Source organism: Sinocyclocheilus rhinocerous, unplaced genomic scaffold (genome assembly GCF_001515625.1).
Source record: "Sinocyclocheilus rhinocerous isolate Xijiao unplaced genomic scaffold, SAMN03320098_v1.1 scaffold1954, whole genome shotgun sequence".
Lineage (NCBI taxonomy): Eukaryota > Metazoa > Chordata > Actinopteri > Cypriniformes > Cyprinidae > Sinocyclocheilus > Sinocyclocheilus rhinocerous.
The window spans coordinates 90,486-118,213 of record NW_015653488.1 but is presented as its reverse complement, the minus strand read 5'-3'; the positions used below and the strand labels follow the sequence as shown (position 1 = coordinate 118,213).

The window sequence follows — 27,728 nt, the reverse complement described above, 5'->3', positions numbered from 1 at the left end:
ATTATTTTTTGTCAATATCGCAAACCCCTAACATATATATTAGGGGTGTGCGATATTGACAAAAAATAATATCTCAATATTTTCTGGGATTTTATCGATAACAATAATTAGACAATATTTTGTTGAGTGTGTTATTGTGCTGGTACCTTAAGGACTGCCGTGGACAGCTGACTTCTAAAGTTTATGATATTCTTCATATTCTGTGTGTTGGTCAGTTCACCCTGATACAAATTAATCTTTTCCAATAAGTTTAAATTGATTTTTACATTTTATGGGCATTTTTACCTTTATAAAGCCATTTTTTCTAAAAGTGTCCATTATCTTTTAAGTCAAATTCTTACATTTAATCAGTGAATTAGAATAATAGGACATTTGGGGCCAGTTTTACTAAACAGTGCAAATTAGCGCGAGAGCGCAATTCCAAAACAGCGCCGATGGGAGGGGAATTTCTGCGGGTGATTTACTAACAATGTGCAAATTAAAGAACACAGACGCAACATCACATCTCATTTACATATCGACCAACGCAATATACCAAGCGCAGCAAAAATTAGCGTTGTTGCAAATAAAGAACAAAGAAATAAAGAAGCAACAGTTTGTTGAAAAGAACCGGAGGACAAAAAAATGAAGGTTTGCTAGAAGCTTTTATAGACCTGGTATTGCGTGACTCTTAGTTGAGGGTTCCAAGTCATCTTTTATTTCCTGAAGCAAATTAAAAATAACATGTCTTGGCAAACGATATGTTCAGATAATGTGTTCTTCTGGCATTCAAAATAAATAAATACGCGTGGAATACCTCTCCCTTACCACGCGCTCTCTGTTCTCTGCGGTGCCTCCTCCTAGCAACAATAATTGCAGCCATTGCAAGCGCAAAAGTTTAAGACATGCTTTTTTGGGCGTTAAATAATGGCGCAAATGCCAGTAATTTGACGAGCGCAAACGTTAGTAAAACGCGTTGCGTGATTCATTTGAATACTCTCCTCCCATAAATTTTGCATCTGAAAGGGAGACATCTACAAATGCATATTCAATAAGGTCAAGCGCAAACATGTTCTGTGTCCACGCCTTTTCAGTGCTAATTCATCACTGCGCGTCTTTAGTAAAACCTGACAGTACAATTTTAATGCCAAAAGACAGTTTGCACTGGCGCAAGCTGTTAGTAAGACTGGCCCTTAGGCTGTTACCAAGCAAATGAAATCAGTATCAACAAAATTCATCTTTGTAATGCAGAGGAAACAGAGAAGCTGCATCTGAAGTGGCATTTAGATGTATTTACTAGTGCTGGGCAATGATTACAATTTTTAATCGCGATTAATCACATGATTTTCTGCGATTAATCGCATTGTTATGCACAAAATTCATTGTGCACTTTTTTTCATTTAAAAGTACTGCTATATGAACAAAAGTGCAATAACATTTGGTTTGCAAACACTTTAAACAAATAAGGTTCTTTTTTACAGCAGTATTCCTTTTACATAATAGCAGTTAAAATATTTCTTGTAAATCTCAACTCATAGCATTAATGTAATCAAATTAAATATAAAACCAAAGCTATTTACCACTGCCAGGACATTAACGTTTTTATAGAAAATATGTTATAGTTTGTTATAGAAAAACTATTTATGAGTCCAGAGCCTCCATCATAACATTATAACAGGCACCTTCCGAGTAGAGACCTGCACTATCGCGGGACCCAACGCAGCAGAGTTTACGTGAACCTCGCTCCACCAAGACGATATCAATCCGCTTCAGCTATGTGTCTGCATCAGGTCAGTAACTAGTTGGCATGTCTGTTTTTTTTTCTATGTGGAGTAGTGGATCAAATTAACAAAGTAGACTATACGTTAAATCCTTTAGTTTAAATGTGCTCACATGAATAGCCTTTACATGGTTCTGTTGTGTTTGTTTTGTTTATTCTGAGAATAGACATATGATCTTCTTTCCCCGAATTGCTCCAGAACTTGTAACGTTCTAAATCAACATTTGGAGGTGATAAATACTAAGGTAATTATTATACAGCATTTTATGCATGTAACATTACTTCGAGCCTGTCAATCAACATTAGCGTGCCACCCACAGGATAACGCAAGAACATATCTGCCAAAATTGTGTGCCCATGTGTTAAGAGATTAGAATATAAAGCTTACAAAATGTTTTTCATATATTAGTGCTACGACCCAGAATCTGCCCCACCTAAATTTACGGTCAGGAGCCGCTACTGTCACAGACGATATATATTGCACACCCCTAATATATATGTATATATGTACGTATGTATGTATATAACCTAATAAATATCTTTATATGAGCCATTTTCTCACCAAATATATCAGATTAATTCAATTTAGTTCAATTCACTTAATAAAATAATAATAAAATAAAATAAATAAGAAAATAAAAAAATGTATTACGCATACTTAAAAATAATTGATTTGCAAAACAAAGCAAAGCAAAAAACAAATAACTGGAGTAAAATAATTTAAAATAAAAAGTATATAGATTTTACCTTCATGGGGCATTTTCTCACCAAATATTGACATCAAATTAATATAATTCAATAAAAATTATTCTGCATATATGAAACAAAGCACTTTATTATTCTGCATGTAAATATGATTAACAAAACAACCAACCAACCAAAAAACAAACAAACAAAAAAACACCAACACCAGCAACGACAACAAAACACCAGGCCTGCACACATGAAATCCTACAGATCCGACACAGTTACAAGCACAAACTCCTCATCCTACATTCTACGCACATCCACGTTCTCTATACCGCCGGGTCCTGCACCTTTTGAGAAATCCTTTCCAATTAAGGGAGGCATCTCAGAGAGTTTGTCGGGGGCTGAAAGGTGGCAGAGACGGGGGCCGTGACAGAGTAGCACGTACGTAACCTGCAGTACCTCACGCTGCTCCGGGGCTTTAAAGACACTAGCTGTCCTGCTCCGAGGGCTCTGCTCTCACTGGGAATAATGGCTCCGACTCTCCCCATTTGCCAGAAAAACCTCCAAAGCCTTTTGTCTCACTTAAGTCTCTTGTTTGTGGTTTCGGACGAGTGATTCTCTTCTCAAAGGGTTTCGTGGAAACTCTGCTGTACCCTTAACCTCAACAACGGTAAAAAATAAATAAATAAATAAAATCTTGATACAAAGTGCTTTTGATTCAGATACAATGTGAGCGGTCTATAGAAATGGCCAGGCTGTGCGTGCTACTCAAGGAGTGCCAGTCTCTGAATGCACTTACTGTATAAAAGCAATCCATTCACTTCTGGCGAATGAATTAAAATATTCAGCACAGAGATAGCTGCTATAATTGATTCAAAGGACAGGATGACTGCTTTAGATGTTGCATACATTAGTTTTGGATCTCGGACCTCAAAATCCCTCCAGCAATCAAAGAAGAAGGTTAATTATTTCTGGCCTTTCAGAAAAAATGCAGGTATTAGTATTTGTTGAGCGGCTTCAGGCGTTTTGTCTGCAGGTGCAGACAATCTAAATGTTAATAGTATTTTACATATATGTAAAATAAATAAATCAACTACTGTATTTAACATGTTTTGGTTTGTAAGTCAAACTTTGGCATTTATACAAAGAAACTTCCAGCTCAAGGGCACAGTGTTGATGACTCAAGTGTTCTCTTCATAGGGATCAAACCAACATTCTTTTGTTTACAAACCCCCCTCTATAATCCATACGAAACAACATTCCAATTTAGGTGGGATGGTGATAATAGATGGAATCTGCATCACCTCTGCATTTATCAGACATCTCTTCTGGATGAAAGATGGGTCCTGCCTTTTGATCAACGCTCCCATGCAAAACATTTAAGACATAAGACGGCTCCTCCGCCACTCCTCTCGGAGCAACACAAGCCTCAGGGAGGTTTTGTAGGGAACCAAAGCACCTCAAGTTTTTCTGTTAAAGCTTGGCAATTCAAATCCCATGAATTGTCACCGGGGGACATCCTTCAACACTTTTTGAATACAAACAAGGATGTCTTGTGTCTCATCACTGTTTTTAAAATAGCCCAATTGTGGGAGCCAATTATTTGTTTAAAGCTTAAAAATTAGCTAATGCAATACATTTTTGGTCTCAACGTAATTTCACTGCATGCAATCTACTAAAACATACACAAGAGTTTCCTCAGTTCAGGGGTATTCAAACTCTTTCATGTCAAGGTCCCTGATTAGGATGATAACTTTGTAAGGAACCTCCATATACTGTATGTATATAACCTAATAAATATCTTTATATGAGCCATTTTCTCACCAAATATATCAGATTAATTCAATTTAGTTAAATTCACTTAATAATAAAATAATCATAAAATAAAATAAATCATAAAATAATAAAATTAAAAAATGTATTATGCATACTTAAAAATAATTGATTGGCAAAACAAAGCAAAGCAAAAAACAAATAACTGGAGTAAACTAATTTAAAATAAAAAGTATATAGATTTTACCTTCATGGGGCATTTTCTCACCAAATATTGACATCAAATTAATATAATTAATATAATTCAATAAAAATTATTCTGCATATATGAAACATATTATATATATATATATATATAGTTTCCATATATATATTGCATGATATTTTTTTTTATAAAATATAAACATTTCCAAAATTAAATAATTTGCTCAATATTTTAATAATTTGCTTTGGCTTCAGTACAATGAAAATAAAAATGAAAATATTCACCTTGTACTAAGTATAATCTAAAAACTGAACAATTAAAAATACACTTAAATTATTTTATTTTTCTACACACTATTAATTATAGATCCATAACCTGAATTCATTTTCAGTTTAATCTAAATTCATTAATTTCTTACTTTTAAGTTGTCTCTGCTAAATAATAAAATGTTAAATGTAAATGTATATACCACTTTTCACAATAAACACCAACTCCAATGCAGTTTTCACAGAGAATATTGCCTTACAACCCCCAGTGAGTGTATGTTGCAAGGAAGAAGAGATGCAAAGAGTGAGTAGAGCTTGCGCTGAGGTTGTGGATGGGTACATGAAGAGTTTGCTTTGCTGTATATTGCTTAGCTCAAAAGCAATTACTGGGCAAATGTTTGTGAAGTGACTGTCCTTTTCTGAAAAAAAATTATAGCACATTTTAACATGCTATTCTTCACTACACTGAAAAAAATGCCTTTGAAACCATTTTCACTCAGAAATTGCTAGTAAATTTCACAAATGATTAAAGAAATGTAAAGTAACATTGAATTAAACATGGAATTTTGAAGTAGAAAGACTGAAATAGTATTTTCTTCTCAAATGCACTCCAGTTATGCTTATTATTTTAAGTTATTTATTACAATGTAGTAGTTAACTGCAGGAGATTCAGGTGAGAGTTTCTGTGCTGGGTTTCTGTGCTACTTATACAGGACATGAGATGTTATAATGGCAATTTGCATATACACATAAGTTTTTAGATTTATAAAACCATTCTCACATACTCTTCACAGAGAATATTGCCTTACAACCCCCAGTGAGTGTATGTTGCAAGGAAGAAGAGATGCAAAGAGTGAGTAGAGCTTGCGCTGAGGTTGTGGATGGGTACATGAAGAGTTTGCTTTGCTGTATATTGCTTAGCTCAAAAGCAATTACTGGGCAAATGTTTGTGAAGTGACTGTCCTTTTCTGAAAAAAAATTATAGCACATTTTAACATGCTATTCTTCACTACACTGAAAAAAATGCCTTTGAAACCATTTTCACTCAGAAATTGCTAGTAAATTTCACAAATGATTAAAGAAATGTAAAGTAACATTGAATTAAACATGGAATTTTGAAGTAGAAAGACTGAAATAGTATTTTCTTCTCAAATGCACTCCAGTTATGCTTATTATTTTAAGTTATTTATTACAATGTAGTAGTTAACTGCAGGAGATTCAAGTGAGAGTTTCTGTGCTGGGTTTCTGTGCTACTTATACAGGCCATGAGATGTTATAATGGCAATTTACATATACACATACGTTTTTAGATTTATAAAACCATTCTCACATACTCTTAGACATGCTAATCCAAATGAGCAGAAGACTGTGTGCATAAACAGCTTATTATGCACAGCCTTATCTGCATATAATTTCCATATGCATTCAGACAGGTGATTTAAGTAGCAACACATTCAAATTATAGTTTTAATATTGTTTAGATATTTTAGGTGAAAATAGGGAAAAGACACTGATAAAGACAAGTTATTCTTGCATTGTAAGTGCAGTGCAGCAGATCACTGAAAGAACTTGCTTACCATTTTCTTAAACAAACGCTGAACTGCAACTGTATTTTTCATAATTTTGGGAAGACCACCAAAGCGAAGGCCATCAAAGCGATCGCTGTCAGCATTAAGTGGCACAGCGCTGCACAATACAACACATCTGAGTGCATCTTTACAGCGTCATCACACCTACATCCATGAATACCAATGATCAGACTGATCCAGACAGCTGACAAAAGATGTTTCCACAGACCAATGGTCCATTCGACTGCCAAACTAACAACTCAATTCAAGCTAAGTGTGCATTAGACATTGATGTTTACTTCAAAATTTTTTTTTGAATGGAGAACGCAATTTCTGCAATTTAGAAAAAGCCCAAGTGGAATTATCATGAGCCAAGAAATCTACGCTTTCGTTAAAAACACACTCCCCTTAGAATGTCATGGGAAAAGTCTAAAAGCAGTACATCTATTACCAATCTTTCCGTTTTAGAGCTTATATTTTAATGCCTTTTCAATTAGTTACGTATAATTAATTTAATTTTAGAACTCCTGGATGATGACTACATCTGATTTGAGCATTTACTTTAATACATACGCATGAGGTTTTGTTCTAAATGTGCTGAATTAAATTGAGAAGCTGAGTTTTGAATCGTTCATTACTTTGTAACAGGAGACATACATAGCAAGAAATGAATGCCTATGTGGTGCACAAGTTTATTATAACTTATAAAAGTTTATTATTTATTATAAATACTGCAAATAGCACTTTTGAGGGCAACATTCGGTCTACTACACCATATATATATTCTGCAAAAATAAGTCAGATTGAAAATTCTAGGTTAAACCAACAATTAGCTTTCATTGTTGGCACTGGCGCTGCTTTTTCCGGTCATTTAAATTTGGCAAATGGAAAGAGCATGGATCAAATTAAACAATTTTGCCAGCAGCAATGGGATAATACATTTCCCCCAACATGTATTCCTTTTGAATCTAGTTAAATGAGGCATTTTGTGTACAATCAATAACTGGGCTAATATATATTCACCAGCATCAGTCAGTCTGATGCTACTCAGTCTCAGACAATGTGCACATAGATATTTCATTGACCATCTGATGCGTACTGCACTCAAAGATTTGGCAAGAATAAGACTTGTGCTATGCAATTTGATTAAGCCGCAAACTAGATTAGTGGTTTTCAACCACTTCTGCTTCAGAATCTAAGATGAGTATCAAAACTGTACAAATAATACATCCTCAAAAGTGCATTGGTCTTTTATAAGTTGTGAAGCCTATTTATTTTCAGATCCTATCAATGCACGCGTATGTGGCTATTTTGGGTCACAACCTACCAAAACCACTGAGAAAACGCTACTCAAAAGTCAGGATGCATGTCCCCTTACTCAAGAGAGCAGTAAAATCACGAAGCTACAGCCAACAGATGTCAACGAGCTAAACTTTGTCCTCCCATCTTCTGATATCACAGAGATCCATCTCAACATGTGCAATCCATAATCACAAGCTGCTCTCTGCATGGAGAATTTCCTGTATGTTCAACCCTGATAAAAGCAGAGCCGAGTGCTACAAACAGAGAAAGACAGAGAGCGAGAGATAGAGAATAGGAAGGAGGTAGAGAGGAGGAGAGGCAGAGAGAGCTGAACGCTGAGATATCCAGCTTTTAATCCGACAGTAACCAGAGGGCTTTTGTGAGGGCTGGAAAATCGCAGCATTGATGTAGCGCTCTCTGCTATCTCTGGCTGCTGGATCTTCGATAAGCGTGGAGGTCAACACAGTCTTTATATTTTAGCATTGCATTCTCTCTGATAAAGCAGCAATGCTATACATTCCTGTACTCATTAACTTGCTATCTGATGCATTATCTGAATTAAATTCAACACGATGCACTGATGTGTTTTTGGACTAAATCTAACACACAAAACCAGTCAAAAGTTTGGGGGTGGTACGATTTTTTAATGATTTTGAAAGGAGTCCACCATTACCCTAGTCTTTAACGATCCTTTAGAAACCATTCGAATATGCTGATTTGGTGCTTAAGAAACATTTCTTGGTAACACTTTACAATAAAAATTAGTTAATGAATTAACTAACAATGAGCAATACATTTGTTACAGTATTTACTGTATTAAACTTTGTGTAAGGGGTCATAAAATGCATTTTTTTAAATTATTTTGTTTCCTGAGGTGCAAATATAATAGTATGCTTTTTCAAAAAAAAGCGGTCATCATTTAAATACAAATGGTCATTTTCTACCTAGAATTTAGCCTCTGATTGAGATGCTCTGTTGGAAGGGGCGTGTCTACTGCAAGATTTCAATGTAAATGCCCCCTATTATGATTGGCTAATTTCTTTGAATATGAAAATGAGCATTACATGTGGAACTCTTTTGAAAGCTTTTACTGTGTTTTTACTATAACAGCCATCAAAATGGACTTATGGTGAAAAGTGTTGATTGTAGCATTATAATTAGAACTACAGGTACTCCTATTGCATCAAAGGTTGCAGTGATTATATAGAGAATGATCTTTGATTGTTATATGTTTATAAATTAATCACAATATAGATAACAGATGGGTTTTCATGCTACTGGTGGTTTGCATGGAACAGCGTGAACACTGTAAAATCCAATAGTTTACCTTACTTAGATTTAATTCGTAATCTTTACTTAGTTGTTATACTTACTAGGTTTTATTAAGTTACAGCTACTTTCAAGGCAAATAAAACAATTGACTTACTGTTTTGAGTGACACTTACTTAAAATATTCAAGTAGCCACAAAGGAACCAATGACATTAATAAAGCAGTGAGAGGCAGCAGTGCACTAATATGTTGCTAATGTGCAACATAACAACAGAAGAAGAAGAAAAGAAAAAGGGTCTTAATAAACTTTTCACAATATGCTAAAGTCACACACAGACTTAAACATTCAGCACGTGAATCACAACAGTGGTAACACTTCAATTTCATTTATTTTCATTAATTGTAACAATAACCATTTTATTTGGTCTTTTTGTTGTGCTACTACTGACACAAGACAGCAAATAAAATTGGCAAATAAAATCAACAACTGTAAAACAAAGCAACTGCATAATTTATTCATGCCGCAATGCACTCTGGGAGTCAGTGAGTAGCTATACTAAGTCATGAGTAAACCTAAATTAAAGGATCAAGTGCCCCCTACAGTTCTTTTTTAGTTACTAGAACTCTGGTGTAAGTAAACTATACTGACTAAGCATTTGTCAGTACAACACACTATTCCTATTTTTCAAGGCAATCGGTTTGCATGCTTTTTTTAAGTAAGCCCAACTAATTATATTTTACAGTGAAGTTGATTTCTTTTTTTCAGGATTCTTTGATGAATAAAAACTTTAAAAAAGGACATCATTTTTTTTGTCTTCGTTGTCAATTTTTATCAATTTAATGCATCCTTTCTGAATTACAGTATTCATTTTCTTTGAAAGAAAAAAGAAGAAATGTATCAACCCCAAATATTTGAAAGGTAGTGTAAGTATCTTGTCCTTTGAGTAATGCATAAGTAAGTGTGATCAACTGAATGTTGTGCATCAACAGCTCATTATTGAGATGTATTTTAAGCTTTTAAGGCAATTTCAACAAGGCCATTTCATGAATGAGGCCAAATGCACACAATAAATCATGAAGCATGAACTAAACAACTTATGTAGCAATGGTTTTCCGAATGATTTACACAGAAATTTGTCCTGCATGTGTTTCATGAATGAGGTCCATTGAACACAGCATGCCAATAAAGGTGAGATTCAGGCTTACAAGCCTTAAGGTAAAAAATATACGTGTGCTGTTTGTGTTTTGCTTGAACTGTTGACCTTTCTGCAAAAAAATAACACAATTTAAATGAAAATATGACTTTAAACGACTTCTATATCAATGGTTTTTCTAAAGTAGCACTCTCCAACAGCGGGAGACCTCCCTTGAGCTTGATGTGCTCTCACTGAGCTCCTAGAGCGTGATGCCAATGAGAGGAGGGAAAGGCAAAATACTGCCAAACATTACTGTGATTGGTTGATTACAACATCAGTGCGCAAATCCACATCAACGGGTCAAACTGATGGAACAGGTTTGACTAATTACAGAGTAAACAACTCACTCATTTGGTCAACAGCACTTTCAGGCACGTCCCAATCAATGTGAACTTCAAATGACTAGAAATGATCTGTGAGCGAGCACTCAGCTGGGTTAAACTGAAGCTGCATCTCTGTGACTGTGACCATCATTACACCAGCAATGTGTACCAAAAAGAGTGACTACAATGATGATAATAGTAATAAATATATATTTTAAAAAAAGTTAGATAGAATGGATTTAATATAAACATACAAAAATATTACAGCTAGAGATGCACCAATTTTAAAATTTAGCCCATGCAATATATATATATATATATATATATATATATATATATATATATGCATATGCATGAATGCATGAATTAATTATTGATTGAATGAATGAATGAATGAATGAATAGCAGAGAAGGGGCTTTTTCCTGAAATCCAGGCCACTGGTATGAAATACTGCAAATAATACCTTGCATATTGTATGTAAAACCCAGCTCACAGCTAATGAAAGGGATGAAAGGCAGCAATGTCACAGAATCAAGCTTTGATTCATACCCCAAATATGTTTCACAGATCCTCCATCACATTAGTCATTATCGAAAATGTCAGATGGAATTTGGGCAAATCTGTGGGTGCCTGTTGACTCATGCATTAGCATTGTCCCTCTGAGGCTATATTTACACTGTAGTCTGTCTAGATGACTAAAAAAGCAACAACTCCTCACTGTGCCAATGACAACGTGCAAACCAGACTCAGAATTTTCTCAGAAAGCACAGGTCTTCTATGGACAGCACGCGTGGCATAATAGGAGACTTACATTTAGCATTTTCACTACACAATATTGTGTGCGAATAATTATGCCATGCTCGCTTGGAGACTACAAAACAACTCCTTGTCTAATCTTAACAATCCAACCATGCAAGCTAAACCTTAATCGAAAAAAAATGCAGATCTTGACTGTTAATCTCGGTCAGCAATTATTACAGCATCGAAAACACCCAGACCCGGGAGACTGTCGCTATGCTAACTCCAGATTCCACAGCGAATGATAAAGGTTTAGCAAGCCACAGTCATTGTGGCCTCCGGTTCTGAATCAGTGCTTTCATACAAATATTACATCCTCCCTTTGAGACAAAGCTGTTAGAGGATGCGACCCAGTTAAGGCTGCATTGTATTTCAATGTGTGGTCATTTTCATGAACTAATAGAGCTGTGTAAACAGTCTAACACCATTTTCATTTCCCATGTGGCATTATAAATCTGCTACAATGTGCATGGCAAATGACGAATTGTTCTTTACATGAATAATCAAGCCTGATGACAGCACATGTGCAGTTCTGCTCGCATACACCATCACATCTCCTGTTTTCAGATGTGAGCCCTTGGGTGTAGCAAAAGCATGCAAGAAATACATTTGAACACAAAACTACCATAAAAGAGAAAAAAGGCTGTGCTGAGTTGGGAATCTCATGCATGCACACAAAAACACCCTGCAATATATTTTTTTAATATCAAGGGAATAGAAGCATTTCATTTTAGGTAACAATGACGAATTGTCGGCGAAGCAATTAGCATAAAGAGAAAGTTACTCGTTAGAATAATAATAACAGCAATAACAATAATAATACTTTATAAGTATACAGTTATAAAGGACTTTTAAATAATTTGCAAACTTTTAGTCTGTAGTTAATTATAGTTTATAAATTGTAGTCTCTACATGGTTACAGTAATAGGCATATGTAGTATGTAGCGAGTTCTTCATTCATTGTATATATATAATTACTATAATTAACTATATACTATAATTAACAAATTATTATTGTTTTATTGTTTAATTATAAAATATCCTTGTTTTTTTTTATTAACTGTATCTCATTGGGTCTCATGAGTATTTGTTTGTAATTTATTAAAATATTTACTTACACACAAAAACATACAATATTTCTGTATTTATGCAATTATTGCACTGTACATTTTTCTGCCTATTACGTGTTTTATATTTTATAAAAATGTAAAAAGTGTTTATATATATATATATATATATATATACAATATATACATATATAAACTTTAAAAAGGTAAACAATAGATTGAAAAAAATGTAATTACAGTGTAATAATACACTGGAAAGGTGTTGCATGAGGATACTAGGAAATATTATGTGTTATTATATTAACTTATGATGATTAAATGCATGATAATAATAATTACTATGATTGTTATTATAATTTTAACAATAATTTTTTCTTCCATGTATTCATTCTGACAATATACAAAATCTGTTATGCAGCACTTTTATTTGACAAAAAATAGAAATGCAGCGTTTTGTTGTAAATTAACTTTTCATTTGATGACATTTTTAAAAGATAGATTAAGCTGCCAAAATTTCAGATGTGAGCCCCTGGGTGTAGCAAAAGTGTGTGGGAAATATATTTGACTGCAAAACTACCATAAAGAAAGTAAAAGCTGTCCTGAGTGGTATGTTTTGCATCTCATTCACGCACGCAAAAACAGCCTACCATATTTTTTAATCAAGTGAATAGAAGCACCGCATTTAATCACCAATGGCTATTCAAGAATGTGAGGTAACAATGATGAATTTTCTTGTGGGCGCAGCAATTAGCATAAAGAAAAAGTGATTTATTATGTTGTGGCAGAGCGATGGATTTTGTTTCAGGCCAGATACGTCTTGCAGCACACTAAAGGCCAGCCATTACAAGCGAGCCCACTGACAGGGATTATGCACGGTGACATTTAGCGCGCTGCAGACGTTACAGTGAGTCCCTTTGCCACAGTCGCACATAATCTGACTTCCGCCATCTGTAGGAGGTCACCGCACCGATACTGAACCGAGAGGTTAATATCCTGCCCTGCTTACTGGTGCAGTGCAGTAAGCGCTGTAATGCTTGGTAGGCTACATGCTGAGAATTAGACGCGCTACCGTAGCCACCCTCGAGAAGGTCTGCCGGCGGAAACCCCTCCTCGTAAGATCACAACCCGCACTGATTGGATGAAACCTGAAATGTGTTGCTAGGAGTCAACCTTTCTCCACAGCCAAACGGACGGGCTCTGACCAGGGCTGGACTCGTAGCTGATGGGGCTGAGAGAATTAATCAATTAAAATCATCATCTCTTATCCAATTGGCTGGATTGTATTGGTTCCGTGTGCTTAGCGCAGGGTTGCTGCTGCTGTGCATCAGAAAACATCAGGCATAGAACAGCTTTGCTGTGGTATGACTAATCAGACTCTGGTGTAAACAAAAGCCCATTTCAGGCGATCTGAGAACAGCAGGCCAAGTCTTTTACGATAGATTTGGCTTCTCTTTTTGCTCACTTTCTCTCTTTTATGGTGCTCTGGAAATGGAGTGTTGCCAGAGGGTGAGGGAGAGATTCTTACTTGTGCATTTCTTAACGCCGGATCCCTTCTTCAAGGCATGGCGGCTGAGCTTGCAGTTGAAATTGTTCTCCCAGAACTCCGCAAACCAGATATTCCTCCGGTTGTTCTCGAGTGTGCGGCTGGTGAAGTAGCGATCAAAGCCTGAGGGTAGATCGATGAGATCTGTGTCACTTTAATGCGCTCTGTCAGAGTCAAAGCTCTCAGCCAATGAACTTCAGAGAGCAACATGATTTGACGGAACATTTGCATCTTATATCATTTTCGTCTCACCAAGAATCTTCTATTTTTGCTATGAATAGTTCACACAAAAAAATGAATAATCTGTCATCATTTGTTCATCCTCATGTCAGTTCAAACTAGTTGACATTTTTCTGTGGAACACAAAAGGAGAATTTTTGAAGAACAGTTCCTATAGAAGCTAAAGTTCCTACAGTTCATAGTTTTGGAGCAGTCAAGCTACAAAAAGAACCAAACAATTTTAATAAATAAAAAAAATCATGATTTTTGGTCATGAGATAGAACACATATAGAACTGAACAATACATTAATATAGATATTAACTGGAAAGAATAAAACCACCATATCGATACTTAACACCACTCACCTGATCGTCTAGATGTAGGCTAAGTTTGCATGTTCTGTGTGTCTCTGTGTGAGCGAGCGGTGCAGTTTCATCCACTACATATTCGCAAGCATGCATGATGCTCATGGTGTTTCAGGTTCTGCTGTCTCACTCTCCACATGAACTTCATCTCCAGACCTACTCATGAGCATTTCATTTTATAAAAGCTATCCACAAATAGCTGAAAAAGGTATCGGCAAATACCTTTAACTTTATAAAAGCTATTGGCAAATGCACTGAAACTCAAAAGGTCTCCATGACAATCTGCCAAAATAAAAGTCTGGTTTAACATCAAGAAATGTACATAAATTACATTATTTACACTACAATAAATTACTATTGTATAGTAAAATGTAATTCTTAGAGTAGTAGTAGTAGTAGTAGTTGTTGTTGTTGTAATAATGTGTATATTTAAATGTATTTATTATTTTATTTTATTATTCTATGCTGTATTTAACAACAGATTTAACAAAATACTAAATCTAACAATTAATTTACAACAAAACATTGCGTTTTTTGTCAAATATACTGTTTGAATAAAAAACTTATCTTTGTATTCGCAATAATAATAATAATAATAATTATGATGATGATGATGATGATGATGATAATAATAATAATGTGTAATGCATGTATTTATAATACATGCATTACACATTATTATTATCATGTGTAATGCATGTATTTATAATAAAATATAATGTATTTAAAATGTTTAAATACATTTATTATTATTAAATGTTTGTTGTAAATTAGCTTTTTATTGTTTTAAATTATATATATATATATATATATTTTAAAAAAAGTTTTTGGGTGGAATTAAATCTCTTTTTTTTCTTTTTTTTTCACAGGCTGTTAAATAAAACTTAGTAAAAGCCTAGTCTGTGGAGTTTACTTGTAAACTAAAAACCTTTACATGGCTTAGGAAGACTTGGAATAAAAACACACTGACCACTTCTACTGTGGAACTGTGCATTTTTAAGAACTTAACAGGCTTGTCTGCATAAAGATACTTCAAAGTCTTCTTTTTGTGTTCCAAAGAAAAACGCATTTGGGGGATTTTTTGTTTTTGAGTGAACTATTCTTTTAACACTATGCATGCACCGTAACTTGTTACGCTTATTAAATTCATCACCAGTAGCTAAAGTGTTGTCAGAAAACATTAAGCACACACTCCAGTTCAGAACTGGTCTCTAATGGATGAGAGCAGCCACTGACAAGTGGAGGATTTAATCTGTCACTTGCCTCTGATGTTCTGTCGCTTGGGTAGGATGGTGACAGCTCCCTCGGCCATTTCCTCCTGGTGAAGCACTGGCGATATCTTTGAGCCCCAGCTATCTGACCCCACCCACAGGAAGTGACCCGTCTGATTGGCTTTTTTTGCTGCCTGCAGTAGCCGCCTGTTAAAAGATGAGTGGCAGTTTCCATAAAATGTTGAATATAGGCTTTGCTCCCAGGCTCTGCGTAACATCAACTCTAATTACTTGTTTGCAATTATTGTCTGCATTCTGTGGTGCTTTGGTGATTCTCCATTCACAGTAACTGCAAATCAATATGTTATTGAAAGGTCAGTATCGACATTGCCCAGCGCTGAAATTTCTAAGCATTCTCCGTCAGGCACGGTAGCAATTGATTACCGTCAAAATAGTCAAAATTAGTCATGCACAACTGACAGCAAAAGCATTTCCCCAAGATAATAATGGCTCAATAAAGTATGTTTCAGGCAGCGCACACAAAATCATTTTCTGTCTTTTAAACAGAAACAGACTTAGAGCGCCTTCACTCGCAGTGTCTTTCTGTAAGCCGTGGAATTCATTTTCTGGGCTTATATGCCAGTAACTTATCAATATTTTTAATAACTGCATAAAAATTCGCCCACATCTTTGGCAGCTACACCCTCACTGCAATTTATTTACCTACTTTAAACATGAAACGGCATTCACAACTCATTTTACTTGCAAAATGAAGCATTAACTACAAAAATGCAAATATCTATTTGGCTATTGGTTAATATTAATCAACAATCTACGTGGTCAAGGTGACATCAGCTGAAAAGGAAACTTAAAACAAGTTATTACTTGCATCCACAATAAATTCAAGAATATGTATTAAAGTACACAGGGTCAATTTTGATTTCATATTCATGTTATCAAGACGTTTTTTATTAGAAAAGCATACTTTCTGAATTACTGGTGCATCGATGTGAACATGGATAAACAAGCCATTATGAACTCAAGGACAACAACTGACAAACAATAATTAGAGAAGCACGATTAAACAGTCATCCTGAACGCTTAAGCAAGCAACAAATTGAAAAAGTTTGACCATAATTATTCCTTCAAATTAAAACGATTATTATTCAGTGGATGTCTAATAGCGCATTTAAGTGAATGCTTTTTGTCAATTTTCATGAGAACAGCTGGGTTCTAATAGTTCTGATTAGGTACTCCAGGTGCTCAGTGCTGGGGTTGTTCAGACGTTCCCATGGGGCAAATTAAACGTGTTATAATAGAGGTCAGGGAAATGAGTTGTTCACCTCCCTGCAAAGTCCTTGTTGTGTATTTCAGATGTTATTTTAGAAAGCAATACCCATTTTGGTGTTTGTTTTATTAACTTTGTAACTCTGCACAAATGAATTAATAGCAGAAATAAGTTTAACTGCTTCACCGTAGCTACAATAAAAGAACTTATACTATATCATTCTACAAGATAGATGCTAATTTAAAAACAACAAAAGCTACTCACCTTATATCGTCCTCATTTGCAAATATAATAACAACCCTCGCATTCGGATTTTCTCCCAGTCTATGAATTATCTTATCAAACTCCCCTGGTTTCGGCTCACGGGGGATTTTCACCGACTGTGAGATACACACACTTCCTGTGGGGGGAAAAAAAGAAAAAGTGGCATTATTACTAGCTGCAAAATATGGAATCACACATTGAAAAATTCCCCGCTGAACAGCTTATTATGAGTAGTCCTGTTCAAACTCACTCGTGCACTGGATGAGGGAGACGTTGCCATGTTTGACAGCTCAAATATATGCTGTAAAAATATGCAACTGTTATCATAAGGAACTATTTCTACCTCATCTGACCTTTAAAAATGACTTTTGTTGGTGTGACCTAGTGTAGTCAGGTCTATTCAGATATATTAAATCATATTTTTGACTTGAATAAATCCAGTTACCACATTTTTCGGTTACTTGACAAAAAAATTTTTTTTTACAGTGCACTCGAACAGAACAATGTTTTAAATGCACCACAGTGTTTGTACACTACGTTGAAGTCAAATGGCTTGCTTTATTCTCATCATTTTCTCTGCACAGTCGACTGAGATCAATACCAGACCCCCTAAGACCATGGCCAAGACCTGCTGGTCCAAGGGAGCTGAAAAATAGAAGATACAGAATTTATTGCAGCATTCAGTCACTAAGTCACTTTGTATAGTGGCTAAGTAGCTATTTAGAGCTGTGGAATTGTCTGCAATGGTCAAGATATCGTAGCCACCTGTGCTGGAGGTAATTATCACCTTTTGAGCCTTTCAGAGAACATACGCTGAGACCATATCCAGACCAAGAATTACATTTTAATACCTAGAACAAGATTCAGAGTAAAAAATAAATAAATAAATAAATAAATATATAAAGTTCATTATACTAAGTAACATATATCTGGTACATGCATGATATATATATATATTATTATTATTATTTAATTAAAATTATAAATATAATTTTTTAACCCTGCGTAATGTAGCTCAAACTGTAAAGCACGATGATAATGCATAAAACTGATTTAAAAAAAATTCTACATGCAATGGAAGTTGCTTTAAATAAAAGCATCTGCCAAATATGTAAATGTGTCTTATATATGTTGTTGTTTCCCTCTATATATAAAACTATTTAAAAAAGGATGTCAACATGGGTAATTATGCTGTTTTGGTCATGTACTATCTTGCCTCAGGTATCTGAATTCTCACCAGATTATTGGCTTCTCTCACCAAAATCCCACTTGACAACAAGTACCTTCAACAGTCCTGAATAGCAAAAGAGCAAAATCAAATGAATAAAATGAGTTTTCCATCTTCTTAACGGTAGAAAAATCTGGATGTTACAGAGAAACTTCATTGTTTAGCTTTGGAACCCCAGTGTGTAAAAGCTTTGCTCTGCTGGGTTCTTAAATTGCATCAGTCCTCATTATCAATTTTTTTGTTTTGTTATCGTGTGTGTTACTGTAATGTTTAACAAATGCCCTAACTCTTTTGTTGTAATCTTTTGTTGTAGAAAGTCTCATCTTCGCAATCTCCAACCGTTACATATCTATCTTCCTTTCACAGATGCCTTGAATTAACCTCCTGTCATATCAGCAAATAGTCATATGCAGATTAACTGCAAAAAAACGCATAATAATAAGCTCATTAAACTTCTCACATCCTTTCTGAGAAAACACCGAGCCCTTGTAAACTTCCACACAAGCCGATGGTTGCCGTTCCAAGGAGAGGGCGTTTTAAAAGCGTTTGACCTGTGCTCGCTGAGAGAGGGACACTGATTTGCATCAAAGGCGTTAATTAGACAGAAAAGAGAACCCTCAAAGATGCCATATGGAGAGGCTTCCTAACGGCGGGAGTCTTGCAGTCACTTGCAGCCCTCTGCTGTGTGCATATGTTACTTTGAGTCAGGAGATATTTTGAATGACTGAAGGCCTCAAGGTAAGAACTCCACACGTCACTGAATGAGACAGCTATGACGCAGACAAAGTCACAGTGACTTGGGTGGGTGTGTATGAAACTATTTTCTGTTTTAATATATTTTACAGAAAGTATTTTACAGTAGTTAAAACATGTAAATAGTTTGTTAAATTGCTAGCAAACAGAATTGCAAAATATAAAGACAGACAGAAAATTGCAAATATAATTATTGTTTCCAAACAGGTTTCCTGAACCCATTTGCCACTGGTCACCCTGTCCCAAGCTCACACCACTGGTTGCAGTGTCAGTTTGGTTCTGGTCGCCAAGCTGTTGTAACAGAATTCTACGTTAATCAAATTTAGCATATTTATTTTAATGGGAATAAATGGCTTTCTAAAAGGAACAAATGGTGTTTTGATGCATTCCTGTAAGCATGTCTTGTGCGAATTGACCAATATATGCAGAAGCATTTCCAGCAGGGTCATATTTGATGCTTAATCAAAAATAATGAACAGCAGGAGGGGTGGTCTGAGAACAGATGGGTACTGATAAGATGGAGGAACTGACTGAGTTATAAGAGTTCTTTGTGTGGGTAGGTCAGTTTTCTATTTATTTACTTCTTTTTTGGAACCAATATCTAAAACAGATTTTTGAAAGGAGCTCTTTCTGTCCACTGTGTCCATAGAAATGAATGACATGCACAATGCATTAAGAAACTTCCAATCAAGTAGAAGTAACAATAATTTGATAATGTAATTCGAGATAGAATGTTCTTTAGAATGGGGATCTTTATTATAACCAGGGGTCAGGGTTTGACTGGTTAACATCAGCTCGCTCGCAGATCCTGTGACTACACCATCTAGATTAAAAAAGAAATATTTCTCCATGATGGCAATTGATAATAAAATAAAATAAAAAAAATAAATAAAAAAAATAACTTCTTATTGCCAAAAATAAATACAACAGCGCAGGAAAATTGCACGTCGAAACATTTCATAAGGGTCTTTAGGGAAATACACAAGGAAAAAGAGCCACGACCTAATGTTGTGAAAAGGTTCTATTAATAGCAATGACACATTCAGAGTCAAGCCCTGAGTGAGACCAAAGTGACAGGATGTCAGAAGTTGGTCCTCTGATTTGTGGCAGACTTAATTATCCTTTCCAGACTTTGTGAAAAAAGCTAAAGAGAAGATACTAACAAAGCATCCAGATGTTTTAGCAGCCTGTCTTCAGTAACAATTAAAGGGACAGTTCACCCAAGACATAAATATTCTGTCATCATTTACTCTCCCTCATGTCATTTCTAACCTGTATGACTGTCTATCTTCTGTGGGGGAAAAAAAGAATTCTGAACAATGTTCTGGTGGCTGTTTTCTATTCAATTATAATAAACATGGACTGAAGCTTAAGGAAGGACAAGAAATCACCCTAAAGGTATCATAAAATTGGTCTACTGTATATGAGTCATGTGCTATATTTCAAGTTACCCGAAGCCTTTGTGTGAGAAACACTGAAATGAAAGTTCTCATTCACTGAAAGTCTCATTAAAGATGAGTAAATGACGAAAAGTTTCATTTCTTCATGAACCATTTATTTAAATAGCGCATATCCAGTCATAAAGATTTTCTATTGTTGCAATTTCTATATTCACTTGAGAAAAGGAAGCTGATCCATTATTCTACACTTTTCTGAAGTAGCACACAACAGAGGGGAAAAAAAGTTGTCTTCTTTCTTGAAGCAAAAGTTTTGGCTTTGGATTTGAGACTTTACGCCTTTGTCTGGGTTTACCGTGTTCGATTTAAAAAGGGACGACAGCATCACATTTTCACGAGTGAGTGGACGTCTGTCATGTTTTCCTCAAGAACTCCCACAGACTTCAACATGATAAAGAACCCCAGCAATCCACAGCGGCAACTGGAATATCTAACTTAGATATATATTTCAAAAATCCCTTTTAGCGGGGCACTTTTATCAACAAAATCCATGCTGCATTTGCACCTCACCCAGAATCAGGCACGCACGGTTTTTGAGAGCAGACTGTCGGAGAGGAATCACAAAGCAAAGCAAACGTCAGACCGAATCTCATGCGTTATATATAATAATCTGCATGTTTGTCTCCAGTAATTATGAAGGTTATAATCGTTGATCCATTATTACAAAGCCTTAGGTAACTCACCATATGACTAACCTCCCTCTTGATTAGATTTACCAGGGCCTCCGAGGTTTCTATTTGGATCTCCACATGGAATCAATTACAGCAGGCAAATCTTATTTATCAAATATTGTAGATTTATGTATGCTGAGAGCAGTGTAGGCTGTTTACTTTGTTATTGTGCCATGCTGCGGCTGAAGATTGCTCATCACTCAGCGGTGGCCCAAGTCAACTCCACGGTACCACTGGGTGACCATTTTCCATGGTGATGTATGCTAGTGGCAGTCACCATTCAAAACTCACCAAATCTATTCCTTCGGAATTTCAGAATTCGACCCTTCAAGGTCCCTCAGCAGCAGGCGCATTATAAATTTGGCCCAGTACTGGAACCCAGAAGATATTGAAAATATCGAATGAGGTTCTGCTTGAAGGAGAGTCAACAAAGAGAACCGGTGCAGCATGTTTTCCTCAATGCCTCGGATGATCATTTGCGGTAGAGTACTTATCGCACGCAAACTTGCTCAATTTGATTACCGCGAACCTACTGCGGTATTAGATAACACACACTCGGTTACAGACATTACAAGCAAATAACTGATATCGATACAGGGTTAAGATGTCACAAAGCCCTCGTTTGAAAACGCCATGAAAGACAGAGGAGAAAAACAGTGAGGCGTTTCACAAACATAGTGTTTTTCTGCTTTTTCCCTGGAGGCAGGACTGAATTGAATCATGTGTTGGTCAGGGCAGTAACACAGACACACACACACACAAAAAATGAAGTCGGGAATGCCTTCGGGCCTGGAATTGAAGAGCCCTGTCTTACGCTCCATAGGTATGCTTGAGTCTGCAGGGAATGACGAACAAATCATAAGACGATCAAACATTATGTGCCAAAGAGGTGGCTCTTCATGTCCATCATTTAAAAATGTATGGGCTAAGGTTAGGATATGGTCACCGTAATCAAACATCCATAGCCTACAGACCCTCAATATAACAGGGTCTCTTTACTGGGGGCGTTTTCTCTGAGGAGAATAGAGAGGCAGTGCCTCTGTTCACAAAAAAAAAAACACAGAGAGAGAGAGAGAATAATCAACAGTAAAAATATTCATTTTTCTCTATTATTGCAGTTATTATTTTTGTAGCAATGTCAAAAATGTTGAAAAATGTTGAAAGAATGTTTAACATAATCATAAATATATTATAGCATTTGTTTGCTTGTTGATAGTGTGAAGTAAATGGTGTTCTATACAGTATGCTTTCAATCCAGTCACTGTGCAAACATTAAATGGAACATTAATTCACAATGAACTAAAAGTCAACCTAAAATGCTGAAAAAACTATTTGTCTCTTCATTTCAGAAGATCAACACACATCACTGCACTTTACCCACTGAATCTGTCCCCATTTCATTCCAGTCAGCTATGAATATCTGAGAGAATTCTGTGTGCTGTACATCACATATTATATTACAATAAGTAAGCATTATTTATCAGCCTATCACGCATAAGCAGAGATTCTACGAGGTGCAGGATACCATGCTCAGTCCCTTCGCTCTCTGTGGTACACCACTGCTCTGTCGCATCTGCGTTATTTATTCATTTGTTGCCATGAATTATAAAGGAATTACTCCAATGCTACACAAACATAATTCATAAACATCTACAGTGCAGCCCACAAGTCTGAGACCATGTAAAAAAAAAATCTAGGATTTTTTTTTATTTAAACATGGAAAAACAGTTTTAGAATTTTGAATTGAAAACACATTATGGTGTAAAATAAGGTAAATAAAGATGATATTCTGTACAATGTCTAGGCTACTAATCAAATTTGAAATAAAATAAAATAAAATTTTAGCTTGACGGCTGCTGTCATTAAAGCAAAAATGAGACAACCAAAAAAAAAATATTCTGAAAATCATATTTCAATTCAATGTTTCAGCTAAATTATTTTGCATACAAACAAACAAATAAAAGTACAACTAAATAAATAAAAGTCTCAGACATTTGGCTCCCACTGTAATTGAAGGTCCTACACTTAGGGATCATTCTTTGGAACAAAGGCAACTAATATGATTGAAAATACTTTTGTTGATACTTAAAAAACTGTATTCCTAAGTGATGGGGAAAATATAATAGGATTATTCAGCTAGACATCCTCCTCATCTACTGTATTACTGCAGTTCAGAGACAGGATGGAGATATATGTGAGCAAAGCACCAAGGGAGACATTCTATCGACCCGCACAGCCAAGACTTAAGCTATTAATTATCTTTGTTTGTTTGTTTCTGCCTTTCTTTCTCATTCCCTGTTGTCCCTTTTCTTTCGTCTTGGCACTTGCTCTTGCTCTACGCCCTGGACAGATGTGCAAACACTCCCATGAAGCTATAAGGAGATGGCATGGCACTGCAGTGACGCTCATGGTTATTCATATCACAGCCCTCAAGTCTCAAGCCATCCGTCCAGCATCCTCTAAATACAGCTGTGGGAGTGGTCTGGATATCTAAAGTTGCATAATGGGGCCTTTTATATGGTGCATGAATAAAAACATAAAGCATGAATAAATGCACATAACTGTCACGATTCCTTCTGTCCATATCCAACCACCAGCAATGAGTTACATCTTGGAGATGCTATTAGCATTTTCTTCTGAAGTACTTTGTATACTAACATATTACAGCTAGATTTGTCACAATATCAAAATCTGAGTAGTCGGTATCCTGGGAATGACCTTAAAAGTGGGGGACACATTATAAACATGGCTCATGAATATTAATTAGGTGATATAATGTTTCTCCAGTGAGTGCTAGCCATATAAGGATTACAATTTATCGATTGGGCGTTAAATTGATTGACTGTTGATGCAACCAGTAGACAGTGGATTCTGCTTGATCTTAAAGCTGTCGTTTTATATCACCATTATGCAACACATTTTTTCCTTCACTACATCCAACCAAAACACTCTTATATTATGGTTAGAGATTAAAATAATGATTATAAATAACATTTTGGATCCATATTCAAGACTAACCCAAATATTTGTAAAGCTGAATTTTTAGCATCACCAAATGTTAGTACACTATTAACAATTATAATAATTACAAAATATATATACACAGATATGTCTGATAATATAATAAATTATATAAAATAAATATAAATAAGATAAAAACAAACAAACAGGCACCAGTAAAGCATATAGTAAAATATGATGTAATTTTTGCAATGTACTGTATATGTTACATCTGAATGATTTTATTTAGACATAGACCAGTCCTAAAGTCACAGCTTCTGTTGATGTCTCCGGCTGCTCAAACAAACAGACCAATGCACAGACCAAGTCTCAGTGTTTACTCCATATATTTTATAGCTGTCTGTACACTTTAAATAGATAAAATTCTGAAAGTCATGGTATGAATTACATGTGATTTTCTATCAGCAAAAGTAAATATGACCTTTAGAAAATGAACTTTAGACTACTTTTCTTAGCTCTTCTTTGACGAATATGACTTCCACAATTACATTCCAAACAGAGTAGTTTCTTATTAATTCAGCTCTCTATAAATGCAAGCCCATTTTTCATTTCATGGTTTTTAAATGTTCCCTCTCTTCCAAATTGATTGTCTTTCCTACTGGCGAACGCAATTTGATACATTCGTATGAAACTTGCTCTCCATTCTGAAGCACCAGAGCAGCTCTAAGAACATTTTCTGGATCACGTTATTTAACTAACACATGCATTAATGAGTTAATCCATTATGCACTGCACATCTACAGTCATGCAAAATGTGTTTGGACACACGTTTTTGAGCCCTGTTGTGCCTGTTAGAAGAAGGTAAGTGGGATTTTTCTACAACGGATCCTGAAAGAAATGTTCTACAGTAAGTGTGACTGGAAGCATGCAAAGGTGGCAACTACTCGTCATCAACAGCGGTTCACTTCCGCAATTTATTCCAACTCTGAACCATGAGTTCACAAGAACCACACCTCAGATGTACTTTTCAAGAGTTCGCTATCACACCAAGCAAACAAACTTGAGCTTTTGGCGCAGAGTGTTAAAGCACCCTGATTCTCCATTCATGAGGAAGAGCAAGATCTCAACATAGAACATGGGAGAGGAACAGATGTTGATAGCCTCAATGCGTAGGAGAAACCATGGACACGTGAGGAGGACACTGTTACCCTAGAGAAAAGAAAGGAGTATGACTCCATCTCCCTCAGAACTTCCTCAAGGCGGTTATGAGTACTCACAAAGACTATTCATAGAACTTGACTAGAACAATTTTAGCTTCCATCTGTTTGCATCCACCAATGCTTGAGGGTTATAAAAACTTTTTAAGATCCAAATAACTGTATAATGTGATGAATGACAAATTCTATATTAAATGTTTTAATGTAGCATCTAAATTAGACTGAGTGCATTAAAATCTCTTTTCCCAGTAACAAAAACCTGGGACCCTCCGCCAAGGGGCCACATGTTGGTTCCAGCCTGTCAGCTAAGCTTAACCTGAAGCACTAGTTATAGTAACAGACTTGGAAAGAAGTTTAGAAGGAAATCAATGTCTGAACTCAGTATTCCTCGCACAAATCCGAAGACCACTTTCCCCCTGGAGTGCACTTGAAGTTTCATTTCTCAGGAAGGAAATGCAGTTGGGAAGGAAAAGCTTTGGAAAATATTGCTGCTTTTGATAAGCTTAAAGTATGGGATTCATTTCACAAAACAACTAGATGTGCATTTGCAGAAACAAATATCAATGTTTTCAAGGCAATAGAATAGTGTTAAAGTTTTAGGGTAAAATGTCATAAACTAAAATTTGATAGAGGAAGAAAGGAAGAGATATCAATAGCAATATGCAATACAGACGCATAGACAAGTGCCAGAAAGAAGTCCATTGCAATTCATTATGCAAAAGCGGATGGGGAATATACATTAAGTTTGAGTTTCAGTTAATTGCAGAAAGCTGTGGAGAAGAAAAACAAAAACTACTAGATTTGCATTTTCTAAAGGAAACCATTGTAATAAAGAAGTACACTTTAGCATATTTTTAAAAAGAGTACTTATTACAGAAATAATACACTTTAAAAGGATATAGTTTAGTGTGAACTGAATGTGATGTTTTTGAACACTGAATTGCATGTTAATTGTGATTAAATGAATTTCTTAATAATAGTTTAATAGTTTATACAAATGCAATTAGCTTTAATGTGTATGGGGGGTTTTGAGTCATTTAAGTAGGAGTTGAGCACGTTTGTAATTTCAAAGTGATTTCTATTATCTATTTTTTATTACTTATTTATTTTACAAATATACCGACAAACATTTATGGTAAACTTTATTTTCTGTTGAAACTTTTATGTCATGTATTTAAATATATTTGTAAGTGTACAATGGCCATAAAAAGCTACAGTGAAGACCAGGCTACGCTGCATGATGAAATTTGGGCTAAGTAAGACTATCAAATTTCAAAGATATCCCCAAAGTGAATGCAAACACACTCTTACCCTCTTCCCGAGATTTCTGGATGAATGCGTCTACGCCGCTCTCTCCGTAATTCCCCTCCGACGCCACCGTGGAGACGTAATTCCAGCGCATGGCCCTGACTATATCCACCATAGCCTGTGCCTGATAGGTGTCCGGCGGTACCACGCGGGAGAAGAAGTCATAACGGGTGTTGTCGCTCAGCTCAGGAGCCGTGGAGGCATAACTCACCTGGGGAATCTATAGGAGGAGACAGAAACAGAAATCCCATTCAGGCATTGAAGTACACAACTCCCAAAACCCCCTGCTGCTTCTGAGCTCACCTCTGACAGATTATAACATGCTCCATCATCCCAGGCTACATTCCCTACCAAGCTCTCTCTTACACAGCCACAGGTGGCACACTCAAGACCGCGGGGATGAGCGCAGTCCATTCAGAAATAAGATGTGTGGAAAGCAACAACAAGCTGGTCAACAACTACCACACTATCACGGACTAGTTTACAGGAACCCCAATGAGATGAGAGTCTCTTAAAGGAATAGCTCACTTCAAGTGAAATTTTCTGCATTATTTACTCACCCTCATGAGCTTTGTTTTTTTTCAGTGGAATTCAAAAAGTGCATTTCTGAAGAATATCTTGGCATTGAAATCTGCTATAGCTCTCTTTGGCATGTTTACTAGAGTTCATGAGAAACTTGTGAGTGAATCATTATTTTGAGTTGGATCTTTTCAATGAATCATCTGATTCACTTCATAAAACTGTTCTGAATGATCCAGATTCTTGACCTCAGCTCATTTGACTCAAAGTTGTCAACTAAAGTGGAAGAATATCAGATTATCAGCTTAAATTTCAGCGCGCTTGTCACACAGTTAAGCTTGCAACACAAAATGCATTTGGACTACTTTTATGACACTTTTATGGTGTTTTTGAATAATTCAAAACAACCCAATAGACTTAGGCCCTTCAAAATGTCATCCTCTGTGTTATGAGGGAAAAAATGAGGACATGAGAGTGAGTAAATTATGACAGAAAACGAGTAAA

At 35.7% G+C, this 27,728-nt stretch overlaps 1 protein-coding gene across 1 annotated transcript in view; it reads right to left on the bottom strand.

Moving 5' to 3' along the window:
- Positions 1–27,728, bottom strand: part of LOC107716363 (metabotropic glutamate receptor 4-like) — a 123,535-nt gene that overhangs the window by 34,731 nt on the left and 61,076 nt on the right. The window contains exons 3-6 of the mRNA XM_016522774.1: positions 26,709–26,925; positions 17,111–17,246; positions 15,611–15,765; positions 13,744–13,884 (exon numbers count right to left, since the gene is read on the bottom strand). Coding sequence (XP_016378260.1) covers positions 13,744–13,884; positions 15,611–15,765; positions 17,111–17,246; positions 26,709–26,925 — 649 coding nt within the window. The remainder of the gene's footprint in view (positions 1–13,743; positions 13,885–15,610; positions 15,766–17,110; positions 17,247–26,708; positions 26,926–27,728) is intronic.